Source organism: Eptatretus burgeri, chromosome 16 (genome assembly GCF_056783735.1).
Source record: "Eptatretus burgeri isolate ZD-2024b chromosome 16, Ebu_testis_v1, whole genome shotgun sequence".
NCBI lineage: Eukaryota > Metazoa > Chordata > Myxini > Myxiniformes > Myxinidae > Eptatretus > Eptatretus burgeri.
In genome coordinates this window covers 21,837,906-21,852,093 of record NC_140976.1, presented here as the reverse complement: position 1 = coordinate 21,852,093, position 14,188 = coordinate 21,837,906, and the positions used below count along the sequence as shown (strand labels likewise).

The 14,188-nt window shown below is 44.2% G+C and overlaps 2 protein-coding genes across 11 annotated transcripts in view; one reads left to right on the top strand and one right to left on the bottom strand.

Annotated features, from left to right (window-relative positions):
• Positions 1–5,871, top strand: part of LOC147010691 (kelch-like protein 13) — a 92,808-nt gene extending 86,937 nt beyond the window's left edge. For all 10 annotated transcript variants that reach the window (XM_085859470.1, XM_085859471.1, XM_085859472.1 and 7 more), the window contains 5 exons: positions 45–329; positions 828–1,262; positions 2,666–2,822; positions 3,954–4,067; positions 4,442–5,871. In XM_085859470.1, the coding sequence (XP_085715596.1) occupies positions 45–329; positions 828–1,262; positions 2,666–2,822; positions 3,954–4,067; positions 4,442–4,935 (1,485 nt within the window). In that variant the 3' untranslated portion in view covers positions 4,936–5,871. The remainder of the gene's footprint in view (positions 1–44; positions 330–827; positions 1,263–2,665; positions 2,823–3,953; positions 4,068–4,441) is intronic.
• Positions 5,462–14,188, bottom strand: part of NUP43 (nucleoporin 43) — a 30,351-nt gene continuing 21,624 nt past the window's right edge. Inside the window, exons 5-8 of the mRNA XM_085859479.1 lie at positions 12,943–13,078; positions 12,067–12,218; positions 9,067–9,171; positions 5,462–5,753 (exon numbers count right to left, since the gene is read on the bottom strand). Coding sequence (XP_085715605.1) covers positions 5,530–5,753; positions 9,067–9,171; positions 12,067–12,218; positions 12,943–13,078 — 617 coding nt within the window. The 3' untranslated portion in view covers positions 5,462–5,529. The remainder of the gene's footprint in view (positions 5,754–9,066; positions 9,172–12,066; positions 12,219–12,942; positions 13,079–14,188) is intronic.

The window sequence follows — 14,188 nt, the reverse complement described above, 5'->3', positions numbered from 1 at the left end:
TTGACTTGAAGGAGCTTATTTGAAATCGTGAACCCCTTGTCCAGACGACCCTGGAGAACTGTGTGGAAGTCGGCCGCATTGCCAACACGTACCACCTGACGGACGTGGACCGCTATGTCGACGACTTCATCCTTTGCAGCTTCGGAATGCTTGCCCTCACACCCGGCTTCCTGCGACTGCCCGTGGACCGGCTAGAGCGAGCCCTGGGGAGCGATGCGCTCCGGCGCTGCTCGGAGCTGCAACTTTTCCGCGCCACTTGCCGTTGGTTGCGGCACAGTGAGCCGGAGACGGAGGGTACAGCGCGGACACGTGGAGACACTGGTAGTCCGGTGGGTACTCCCATTGTCGTCATCGTAGCATTGGATCAATTTGCCGCATGCAGGGAAGTGTTTCGCTTTGCAGAATACTGGAAATGGATATAAGGAAGAGCATGTAGGATGATACTTGTGGGGAAATGTTATGATTTGTCAAATGTGCTACTCTGGCTGTAAAGTTAAGTTGATGAACCTTTCAGTGCCAAAGAAAGATTGAGATATTCTTATAAATCTCATTTTATACACATTTTTTTTTGTCCAATCTATAAATATTCAATCATTTTCAAAGTTGTCACAATTTCGATAGACCAAGCCTGGGAGAAGTTGAATATGTTGAGTCAAATGCAGTTATGACTTGATCCATGAATTGCCTGTTAATGTTTTTGCTCTACAATTCCAGTACGAGCTCCTCGCAGCTCACCTGATTGTCCGGTTTGGAAGGTAACATTTGACGAGAATAATCTCTTCATTTAAGTCTATCTTTCTTGAGATCCCTTTACCTGTCTTTTACAGGTGCTGAGCAGCCAGACAGCAGGTGACGGAACAGGGCGCATGAAACATGCAGCCCGCCTGATGTCAAAAATCCGTTTCCCACTCGTGTCACCCCAAGAGTTGCTTAATGATGTTCAAACTGTGGATTTTATGCGATCGGATGCCGCCTGTGTTAACCTCCTGCTCGAGGCAAGCAACTACCAGATGTTGCCGGCCATGCAGCCAGTGCTTCAGTCAGAGCGTACGCGCATCCGCTCGGATGCAACACACCTTCTGGCTCTGGGAGGAGTTCTACGGCAGCAATTGCTAGTCTCCAAAGAACTGCGACTGTTTGAGGAGCGCACACGGCGTTGGCGTTGCCTGGCACCAATGGAGGCACCCCGGTACCAACACGGCATAGCCGTTGTTGGAAACTTCCTGTTTGTTGTGGGTGGGCAGAGCAACTACGACACAAAGGTATGCGGTGCTGCAACTGGGCTTTTGCCAGCACCATTAATATTCTGATGTCACATTGCATGGTATATGTTTTGGGTGTTGTCAGGTTTGATTTCTCCAAAAAAAAGGATGTAATAAACCCTGCATTATGTGGCCACACTTGTTTGTTGGAGCCATATAATACAAGTGGCTGATCTATTACACGGGTGTGGATTTCTTTTTGTCCATAAACAATAGGTTTTTGCACATGACCACACTGTGCAGGTTAAAATAAGCTCAGAACTCTGAGTTCTTACTTGTGACAGTTTGGTGTTCATTTTCAATCTCGAGGTGAACTGTTGAGATGGTTTCCTTGAATTACTACATGGAACTCACTTGTACATCTACAAAGGCTGAGCATGAATTGAGCTTTCCAGCATAAACAGTTAAATTTCAGAACCAAGTTTTTTTTTGTATAAGTTAGTCTGAAAGGTTTTTTATCACTTAGGGTTGGTGTGTGAAGGTGTAAGGTCAGAACAATTGACTGTCCTTGGTGGTAAAAGGCCATGAAACCTGAGTCTCTTCAAATGGAAGGCATTTCATTTTGACCAGATAATGGGACATGTAATCTGGTGCTGGCAGGATGGCCGAGGTCTGAGAGGTACACACACTCACCTCAAAGCCGTCTCGCCTGGGTTTGAATGTTGGCCCAACTATAAATTGCCATCCCGGTGTTTCACCGGCAAGGTGATTCATCAGTATGTGCCGTCCCTCGGATGGACGTGAAAATGTGTAAGAAGGCCTTGTAGATGGATAGGAGTTCAGGTGTGCCATGGAAGGACATTTGTACGACAGATGCCCAGTCAGCGACTGGCTTTGGAAGCCAACTTAGAAATGTTGTTTGCCCAAGAAAGATCATGACTGATAATGAGACCCAGGAGTTTGAATTACTGAACTTCATCAAGAGTATTGTTAATAAAATAGATAGGAGGGTTTTGTTTACCAGACAGTCCTTTCTGAATGAGTGTGTGAATTGTCAGGATTGAAAGACATATTCTAGGTGTTTAACCATCTTGTGATTCTATCAAGGTCTGCTTATCTGAAGGATGAGGGATGTCACAGCAGAGGGTGGAATTGGCAAATAGATAGTGGATTTTGCAGTCAGAGGGATCATTGATGAAGATTAGGAATAGGACCAGGCCCACAATACTCCTTTGGGGCACTCCAGCCTCAGAGAAAGGAGATGAAAGGGAGAATTGATACGAGTCATGCCTTGCTTGGGAGGGAGAAGGTAGGGGAGATTGTGTGTGTGTGTGTGAGAGAGATATATATTTATGTCATAGAAGCTTGAGAAACTGTTAGTGTAACCTACCAATTATGAGTAGTTTTAACTTGCTGTTGAAAAAAAAAACCTTCATTTCTTGCTTTTGCGTGACTGTTTTCAGGGCAAGACCGCTGTGGACACAGTGTTCCGGTATGACCCACGCTACAATCGCTGGGTACAGGTGACTCAGCTTAACGAGAAGAGAACGTTCTTCCACCTGAGTGCACTCAACGGACGCTTGTATGCCGTTGGGGGCAGGAATGCTGCCGGGGAGCTCGGTGAGTGATGCCTATTCCACCGTCCGCTGGATCGCCAAGCTGTCCCTGCTCACCCTTTCCATTTTGATAGTGGTGTCATGTACGGCAGTACGTGTTTGGTGTTTTATTCATGTAACCTTTATTAATCTCTGCAAGTCGAATGTAGTTGTCAAATATTTGACATCTTTTGTACCTACATAGTATGTATTATCATTTCTGTACTCTGTTCTGAATTGCTTATTTGTCGGTGGTTGGTAACTAACGGTTGTGAAGAGGAGGAAAGTTATTACCGACAACCTGGAAACAGGGCTCAAATTTTTTCCTCCAAGGCTCCTTTTTAATATCCACGAATGCTTTGTTAGGTGATGCAGTCACGTCAACATTACCTTCTGTATTTGTGCGAAATTATTTCAAGATTTTTTTTTTTCTGTTTCATTTAATTACTTTGCCGTTTTACAAATTCATAAGGCATTTAACTGAATGGCTTTTATGGCTTTATTCATGTTTTAATGGTACTTTCATTGGAAATAGGTTCCTTCTTATTCTTGGTAAGATGGTAGCTGCACCACTGTTTGTTGACGACACTTTTGAAGTTTCTGTAGTGCGGGTGGGTTGCACAGGTTTCGTTCAAATCTGAAAACGCTCCATCACAATACCGACTCCAGCATGCACTATGCTCTAACGTGACATGCGACACACCATATCGTAACCCACAACCACCCACTGCGCTCCGAAGCCACGCAACGAGAGATTAGCAGCATGGCCTCTTTCGCCGGGAAAGGGCACGTGCAACTATTTATTGTTTCCACTCAGTGTGGTAAATTAAACATGGATTCTCTTCAACTTGCCAAAATACATGCTGATATTTACAGAGATGATCTTTCTCTCAATGTTTAGAATTTTTTGCCTGTCTTGATTTTGAGGATGATTTTTGAGCTTTGAGGGCAAATTCACCCCCCCCCACCCCACCCCCATGTATTTTCAGGGAGGATTTTTTAGATTGGATTTTAGGATGTTGACTTGAATATCTTTGTGTCATTTGTTAAAGAATCAATTATTCCTTCTACCATGACCTTCAAAATTGCCTTGAAGCTGCTGGAACCTTTGCAAATGTCATTTAAACATTTCAATTTTATTGCCCTTCCTCCCCAGCGACTGTGGAATGCTATGAGCCCAGCAATAACGAGTGGACATATGTCGCAAGGATGAGCGAACCCCATTATGGGCACGCTGGCACCGTGTACAGTAGCCTCATGTATATTTCAGGTGTGTTCTTTTCTGTGGTCAGGTGAGAAATTCTCCACAAAAGAATTGTCCTGCACCTGGCAGGAACATTTCTTTTGAATGCTTGTACTGTTGGATATTGTTATTGAGTGGGGACATGTTCCTGAAAAATGCCACCAATGTTGGGGCTTTAAAAAAAAAAAAACATTTAAACATGGTCTGGGCTCGTGGAAGGACTCAGGAGTGGAGTGAAGTAAAACCACAAGTACTTTCTCATTAAGGGGCAGGGGAGGGGTGGTGAGGTGAGGTGAGGTGACCCCAGGTGATGGGGAGGAGAGATCAGAAATTAGTATCTGCTTATTCAAGCTCAACTGAAAGAATGATAATCATTTCCCCTCTTTCCTTTTGACCTGCAGGTGGCATTACTCATGACACCTTCCAGAAAGAGCTGCTTTGTTATGATCCTGAAAACAACAGATGGTCACAACGTGCTCCGATGTCTACAGTGCGTGGCTTGCACTGCATGTGTACCGTTCATGACCGACTGTATGTCATTGGAGGAAACCACTTTCGTGGTGCCAGCGACTATGCGGACGTGCTCTCATGCGAGTTCTACTCACCAGCTGCAGACCAGTGGACAGCCGTAGCACCGATGTTGCGTGGCCAAAGTGACGTTGGCGTTGCAGTCTTTGAGAATCGCATCTACGTGGTAGGGGGTTATTCCTGGAACAGTCGCTGCATGGTAGAAATGGTGCAACGATACGACCCAGAGCAGAATGAGTGGAAGAAGGTCTTCGACCTGCCAGAATCCCTTGGAGGTATTCGTGCGTGCACCCTCACCGTGCACCTCCCTGAAGATGAAGACCGCGGGGACCTCTCTGAGTCTCTGTTACCCCATAACCCTGAGTGACAATTGGGAGTCGATGTAATCCTACATCCTCATGACTGTTTGTTTCTGTACTAAATACGCCCAACGTTTTTCGTTTCAAGTGACTTTAAGGATGAATTAACGAGGGCCTGGAATAGTCCTCCAAACTTCCCTTCCGACGTGAAACAATTTTGCACGATGACTTGATTCCTTTTTCTAAATCTTCACCCCTTTAAGTCCGTCGCATAGATTTAATTAGAATGCTCAGGCAAACTCTTCCCTTTTTGCCATGTTGATTCCCCCCCCCCAAATGTTCCCTAAAGGTACGGCAATGAGTGTTGTGAACTCTCCCATGTTGTTGCTTTAAGGTACTACTTGCTTGCATGTGTATCAAATCACCTTGGCGTTTTTGACAGGGTGGGTTGACTCGATTCTGCTGTGTAGTGATTATTTGGTTAAAATCTTGCACCTCAGTGATCCTCCTTGTGACCTGCCCCTTTCATTTGATCTGCAACATTTTGATTGGCTGCTCAACAGGAAGTGTGGAATACTTTCATGCATGCATGCCTTCAGTTGTACCTTTTGAGGCAGTTTATTTGAAAAAGCCTGAAATGTTAAAGCACCAGGAAAAGGAAATCAATACACACCAAGCTGGCTGACAACATACACTGCCTCTCTGTCACTCCCGCACACGAGAAATTGGCCAAAAATGTCCAGGCTGTTCATGGAAAGGCCTCCCTCTGGCAGCAGATTGGTTATCTGGAGGTTGGTAAGAGTGGGGTCTTCCACAACCCAGTTGTTGATGGGGGTTGATGCATGGTCACTTAGGGATGATTGTACCTGCTGATGACCATGAATACCTGGTGACAAATGAAGCAGTTTATCACAGGGTGATCAAAAGTTGCGACCACTTAACCTATTAACTGATGCACTTTGTGGAATGCTCGAATAAAACATTCCACATCAACTTGGATCAAACGGTTTGGCGTTTACTTTATAACCCTTCTTCGACAAGGTTGAAATAACAGATGTAAATCAATAAACCGATTTGAAGCACAACAAACTGAAAATCTGCAACTATTGGGGATGCCTCTTCGCAGTGGTTGCACCCATCAACGCAAGGCGAGGGCCAAATCTTCCCCACTGCCCCAGATTTGGCAGAGCAGTTCCGTGCCGATCGGTCCCCATGGACCGGCCCAGTGTGACCACTCCTCATTTTCATAAATGCCAAGGTGAGCCAATGAAAAAAAGCCAACAATTCACAAGGTATCGGAAAAGCGATGATAATAGAAAACCAAGACACCAAGGTGAACAACGAATAGCCAAGATCTTGTGAAAAAAGCCAAGAAGTGGTCACACTCACCGGCCCACTCCTAATCTTCCACACAAGCACCTCACATCAACAAAAAAAAATTTTTTTTTTCTTCTTTGGAGAGTGACCTCCCCAGCTAGAATGAAAAAGGAGAGGACTGCCAGATATGGAAACCAATCCCAACCACAGAAATGCACACATAACCTAAATATTCTCCACTACAATACAGGTGGCATTGGCAGCAGGACATGCAACTTAAACACTTCATTCTCACAAACAATGTTCATATAGCCATCATACAAGAAACCAAATTACACGAGAAAAACAAAACACTGGCTCTCCCCAACTGTGCACCGATACGCTCAGACCGAACGCCAGAGGTGGCCTCAATGTACATTCACAATTAAATTCGATACTCAGATATCACACAAGACACAAAAGCACTACCACCACTTGAACTGCAAACTTTCAAAATTAAAACTGGTAACAAAGCACACACGAACATCATAAACATTTACATACCACCAGCCACATCCCCCACTGTACCAACCAAATACTCACAACATTTGCTTCCTCACAGAGAGACAGCCTGGTTCACCCATCACCAACCAAACACCAGAGGCCAAGCCATTGCCACAACTAAATGTCATTCATATCAAATGATCCAGACCAACACACACCACTTCAAGCTGGTCACAGTAACTCATCACCAGACACAACATTCTGTTCTTCATCACTTTGCACCACAACCATGTAGAAAACAGTGCAACACCTACCTGTCATCGTTACCATAAACACAGCTATAGACCTCCATGCAAACAAAAACAAAATGACTGTGGGATAACTGTGCTCGACATTAAAGAATTCCAACAACTCTATCACCATCACCAACTTCGACATCCACAAACAGTTCAATATGATCATCACAGTCACAGCTCCCAAATACTTTACCCCTTCAACCCAAAAAATACAACCCCAACTGCATGCCAAAACACAGTTCATCAAACGAGATAACTTAAAATACATTCACACCAACACCCAAAGCACCAGACATAGTAGAAAGGATTCAAACACGAAACATGGAAATCAACAACAAAATAATTGTGAAAAAACAACACAATACTGGCACCTTTCTATACCAAACACTTGTACAAAACCATAAACAGCATCACTAACTCCAACAGTGGCATAACATCCGTGCATGCAGCCACAACAACCAGGACCCGAGGATCCCAAGCCCATCACCCGAACCATGAAGCAAACACCAGGCATCATCACCAGGCAACACAAACTAAAAATCATCAAAAACTCACAGGCTACCAGCCCTGACATCTCCAATTTACATTTAAAACACCTTGGACCACAAGGCATATCTGCCCTCACAAATATAAGCAATTTCCCCAACCAACACTCAATTCCCCAAATTTGAAAACTCGGCAAAATCATTACCATCCTTAAACCAAACAAAGATCGCACCAAGGCAGCCTCCTACACACCTATCACATGACTTTGCACACCCTCCAAAATTACAGAACACCTCATACTCACGCTCAAGCCCTCATCCCTCTCTCACACCCAACATGGATTCAGACCAAACCACTCCACCATCACTCTTTACAAACCTCACACAAGACACCTTTGAAGGCTTCAACAAAGGAAAAACACACTTCTCATCACAGCGTTTGGCATACCCACAAAACTCTTACAAACATGCACAACACTACCAAACGCTGGCTGGCCAACTACCTATAATGCAGACAGTCATTCATAACTTTTAACAGCAAGTCATGCACACGATACTTTCCTCAGAGTCCCTCATGGCTCAGTCCTCTTCCCCACCCTCTAATCTGTTCATGCATGAAATTCCACAACCACCCGATAACATACAAATAGCCTCGTATGTGGAAGATATAACTATAACCTCTACTCATAGCAACATCAATACTGCCACAGCACAACTTCAACCCTTCCTCAGCACCCGACAAACCCAGCTCACGAACAAGATTAATGTAGCCCCTTCAAAAATCAACACAGTCACTCTTTTAACAAACTACACCAAGGAACATAGCCTTGCACCACACATCATACGGAACAACATCCCTATCCTCTTCCCTCCACACACACACACACACCAAACAAAAACAGTCAGCATCACTTTTAACACATCCATGTCATTCTCAGATCACATCACATACATTTTTTTTAAAAGCATGCACATTTAGGGTACTCACAGACACAAAGAAACAGTACATTAAGATCAGTCATTAACTATGCCAGCTCATCTTGGGCCTCCAGACAAACACACATCTAATCCCCCACAGACCACACAAAACAAAGCCCTTCGTATCATCACAGGTTGCACATTAACAACACTGATCGAGCACCTACACACAGAGGTAACAAGAAAAAGAGCAATCAGAGATTGCAGACCCTTGCCAGGACTTGTTTTGTGTGGCGTTTGTGTACTGGTGTTACGTAATTAATAAGAGACAATTAGAACTGCCACTTTAACTGCTGGCAGTGATGACTGCGTACCAAGACGTCCTACTTTGATTGGACACCTGACCCTGATCCATGACGTTTCTCATTATTATTCACTTGAATTTAGAATGGGATTAAAATTAATTCAATTCAAATCAAATGGAAGACTAAATAGGTACAGTCGTGCCTTGGAGTCATCAGAAGGAACCCAAAAAAAAGCAAAGATGATGTCATCAGGAGGAACTTAGATAGGATTTGCATTTCAGATGCTGCTACTCTTTTCTTCACACATTGTACTGCGAAAAGCTTGGATGTTTGACCTTATTTTTGTGGCAACTTAAAATCATCCAAATATTGACAAGTTAGAAAGAAACTCTTACCAGATCTCTTCCCTTGTTCAGAAAGTGCCCAGTGCCACAGAGATCCATCTTCAGAGCATGTGAAAAGATGATTCGGCACAGTCGGATGGAATCGAACTTCCCACACTGTTGGAAATTATAGAATTGGGAATAGTCACAACAACCGATTAAACATTCAAACAACAGTTTGCAAACAACATATTCGATGTGAGGAATCTCTTTGGGTTGCTCCTGGGAGATCCATCAGCTATCTCCATGCCGCGAGCCTGTTTGAGCAGAACTGACGACTGGGGCTAATCAACGTTTGTTGAGAAACTGCATCGTTCGAGCCAAAAAAGATTGCCAATCACAGAAAGGATGTTTGACCCTTTGTAAGAGACAGCAGGGCACCTACTATGATTTCATTCTGCCATGGCTGGAGAAAATATAAATCTATGATTAGACGAGTGATTAATTTCATTCCGTGGAGCACACAAAGGTTACATCGCAAACATTCAAGAAACTGCTGCCTGCCACCAGGCAGCAGTTTCTCGTACGTTGGTTTCTTGGACGTTGATATCTGCAGTTACGAGTGCAACCAATATTGCATTGCATGACCTTTACCTTTCACACAATTTTTACATTATATTCAGCTGTTCACTTTTCAAAAACAACTTTCACCAAAAACCCAGGTGGTTTATAAGGGCACTCACCTGTCTTTCACTCGATAATTATCCCCAAAATGGAATAGAACTAATAAAGATTGGAATACTGTGTGCAGTCATTAGCATGAGCAACAAGTACAGCATTGATGATCAAAGTGAAAAGGCACTCAAATTTCCAAAATGAGAATTGGAGGTGACCAATATCAAATTCTGCTTCTACACCCCCCACCATCTCACCCCACCCCCACCATCTCCCCCCCCACCCTTCCCCTCCCCCTACTCCCTCACTGAATTGTAAACAAAAGTAGAGGAATTTTTAGCTTTGAATCTCCCAACAATTTGCAAATCCATTGAGATTTTTCGAACTGACTGATTAAACCAAAATTACCCAAAGAAGTGGAAGAAAGAGTTGAGAATATCACAATGCCCTCTATTTTGAAACGTGTGTGGAAGTGGGGGGGGGGGTAGCAAGGGCCCAAATTCACAACCATTTGACCCAATTTTCAAAAGGTGGAATCAACTGATAAATGTAATTTGCCAAGGATCGGTATTTATAGAAAATCCATTTAATTCTTGGAATGGGCGCATTCACGGTAATTGTTCAGACAAAGCTGATGCCCTGAACCGGAACTCCATTAGATTGTCTCTTGCATGCACAAAGATAGCAAAAAGCTGCTCTAGTTACTTCCAAGCTGCACGTTATCAAGTTTCAAGTGTAGCCCAGGAAAGGTCAAGGCTGATGGTAAGGGTTACAACTGGTCCTTCCCAGTGGCTGACCATGAAAATAGGTGGGTTCTTTGACGATCATTTCAAAGCAACAGGGCAAGACAGATTTTCCAGAATTGGAGGCCACATTTCATTACCAGACCAACATCTAATCAATTCCAGATTGGCAGAGAGCGAGAGGGAGCCACAGCTGCAGTCTGCCTTCAAGTGGGATGGGGGTATTGTATGACAATTTGGAGTCATCCGCAAAAAAGCAAAAGGTTTTCCAGAGCATCAGAGAGGTCATTTATGTAGATGAGTAACAAGACTAGGCCCAACACACTGCCTTAAGACCCTCCAGCATCCACTAGAAAAGGATAGGAGGAAAGGGTTCCATTGATAACATGATTACACGAGTGGAGGAAATCAAAGTGCAGATAGTAAGGCAGCCTTATATGCTGCAAGCAGAGCAGGATGACAGACTTTAATATCCATGACAGGTCCAGGTAGATTGTGTAGACCTCGTATTTGACATTTAGAGCCTCCGGCCATTGCTGAGAGAGGAGCAGCAGCATTTACAGAGTCGAGTGACCAGGTCGGAACCCAAACTGATAGAGATCAGGCTGTTTGAAAAAGCCAACACTGACATCAGCAACAGCGATGGATTCCATTCGGAAGCAAACCTACTGCCCTGTAGTTGGGAGGATCCATTTTTGCACCCTTCTTGAGAATGGGAGGCAAAGGTAAAATATGGAGTTACAGGATCTGAAAACACATGCACTGATGCCATTTGGGCACAACTCCAATTGCTGGACAGAATCCCAAGCAAAATTATTTCTGCACTTTGCATTTCCTCCACTGGACAGACTTTACAAACGTTCAGGTGGAGGCAAACCGAGCCTTCCTCAAACTTCCGTTCTGGCTATTATGGTTCACCAAACATGAATTGCACAAGTCTCGGCCCAAATGAACACCGACTTGCCATCAATACCGCCTTGCACAAAAACGGTTCACATTTGTCGCCATAAAAAAAAAACCTTCACCCTTGACCCAGCAACCCAATTATTTGATGTCTCTAAAAGCTCAGTATTTGTTTTATTTTCATGAATGCAGTAGTTACAAAAAAAAAAACAAAAAAAACAATTTGGGTGACCTTTTCTAAAACTAGCCATGCCCCTCATGGAATAACCCAATCGCTCTTTCAGCCGGAATTGCTGCACGCCATCGCTATCAAATTGCTCGCCGTGTTGATCTCACAAAAACACAGAGAGGACAGAACGCTTTTCTGGCAAGAATAAAACACAAATGTCAGCAACGTCGTTTTAAAAAGTGTACCACGTAGCTCAAACGTAGAAACGCTTACTCACCTCCATAACTCACCTGATGTGGAAAAAAAACAAGAAAAGAATAATTTAAAAGTGAACAGCATGTGAGAGCAGTGTGTCAGCATTTCACAAGCCAAGGTAGTTTTAACAAGGCCAATCGTACCAGGTCAACAACCAACACAGGGGTCGTTCATGGGTCTATTTCAAGGTATGGCATTCACGTTCCGGAATTTCACAAATGTAACGTAGCGCAAACCTCAGAGGTGTATTCGAACACCAAACACAGTAACGACCATCCCAGCAGCACAAAAAAAACAAAAAAGCATTTTAACAGCAGCAGCACTTACTGGGACCCTTGTGGGCGTCCAATATGGAGACGGGCAGCGAACCCTTCCTAATGTCCCAGATGTGCAAGCTGCCCTGCAGGCTTCCTGCAGCCACAACATTCCCTTGCATCGGATGTCTGTCCAGGCATAGCAGGGGGCTGTGCGAACCAGCCCTGCAAAACAAGGCAAAGAGGAATTCAGATAAAGATCACACAACGTGCAGCAGCAAAATTCAGTGCACACGTTATTGTCCTTTTCTACGTGGTTTAGAGGCAGCCAATGTGACACTTTACACCAAGGGTAGGCGTGTTTTCTGCGGCCAGTTGAAGAGAGAAAAGAAAACGAAAGAAAGAAAAAAAAAACATTGCTTCTGGAAACCATTATTCAGTGATTAATTAATTAAATAAATAAATAAAATGAACTCCCCCTTGCTGACGAGATCAAAAGCTTTTCCCAAACGCACAATAGAAAGCAAACATTTAGAGCTCTCCTGTGCTTGGCCATTCGGATTGCCTCATTGGTCAGCACGAAAAATTTGATTCACGGCCGTGGAGCTCGACCAAACACGGCAAGAATTAATCTGCACGGTGATGAGCCAACGCATTTGCATTCAATTTCGGACTCGTAGCAGGTTCGCCAAAACCGAGGCTGCAGAGCTACTGCTCATTCAAATCTCATCTTCATATTTTGTTTTGGTGGCCATAAAATTTTTATATCTGAACCTCCAGAAGGCCAAACGTTTGTGGATCTTTCTATGCAGTCTTCAACAGATACACCCGTGTCAAACGCTGTGCGAGATAACCAAGGGTTCCAAGGATGCTTATTGTACTGAAAGATGATGAGACAAATCTTATAGACTCAACCAAGAAACCTTTTCAGAAGTGTTGAACCACTCACATTGAAAAGACCTGGACGGCTTCGCAAGTTTCCTGACGTACGTCCCACACCTTGAGCTGCCCAAAAGTGTTCACCGTAAGGAGCTCCGAGTTGCTCAAGAACATGATGTCATTGAGAGCGGTGCAGTCAGCTTGTTCTGTTGAGTGACATTTACAAAGCGTGGTTGTGGTTGCGTGTGGCGGGGGTTGTGGTTGCATCGACGGCATTCCAATCAATGAAGACATCCTTAAATGCTGACTAGCCTCTCCCGTTTGACAAAGACAAAATATGCACTTTCACTCTTCTCCTTTTTTAAAAGCTCATTGCTAACACCATGAGGCATCGTGAGCACATTTGTGGAAATACAAGGGGTCAAGGCAACAGCAAGGACTGCATTCATCAAAGCACAAAAAAAGCAATTTTTACCGTGTCACCAACTGGGTCAAAGCTGCAGTCAAGATTAAAAATAAAAACACAAGGCCAACTTTCTCTCCAGTGGCCCCTCTCAAAAAGGACACCCGTTTAGCCTTTCACGATGATGGCACACGGGACAGCAACAAAGTAAACGAGAGGATTCAAGAACAACTATATGTACCGAAGCCCGTAAGATGAGTGTTTTTAATATGAATGAAACTGCCTTTTCAAAGCCTAGCTCTCCAAGTGCTCGTCAGGAATTGCACTTCGCCAACTGTGATCTACGCACATCTCGACTCCAAATCATTTCGCCTGCTGGGCTATCAATTTTTAGAATACAGTTGTATTTTCACATCAAGTGTCAAAAAAATAAAACCAGAAAATATAATTTGACGCAAATGCCTCCACTGATATACCTCCACCGACGTTACATAACAACCCATTGTTACGTTTGATCTCAATTCAAGGTCAAATGAAAAATTAAAGGTCACGAGAGAGAAAAAGAGAGAGACAGCGAGAGAGAGACAGAGAGACAGAGAGACAGAGAGACAGAGAGACAGAGAGACAGAGAGAGCGAGACAGCGAGACAGCGAGACAGCGAGACAGCGAGACAGCGAGACAGCGAGACAGCGAGACAGCGAGACAGCGAGACAGCGAGACAGCGAGACAGCGAGACAGCGAGACAGCGAGACAGCGAGACAGCGAGACAGCGAGACAGCGAGACAGCGAGACAGCGAGACAGCGAGACAGCGAGACAGCGAGACAGAGAGACAGAGAGACAGAGAGACAGAGAGACAGAGAGACAGAGAGACAGAGAGACAGAGAGAGACAGAGAGACAGAGAGACAGAGAGA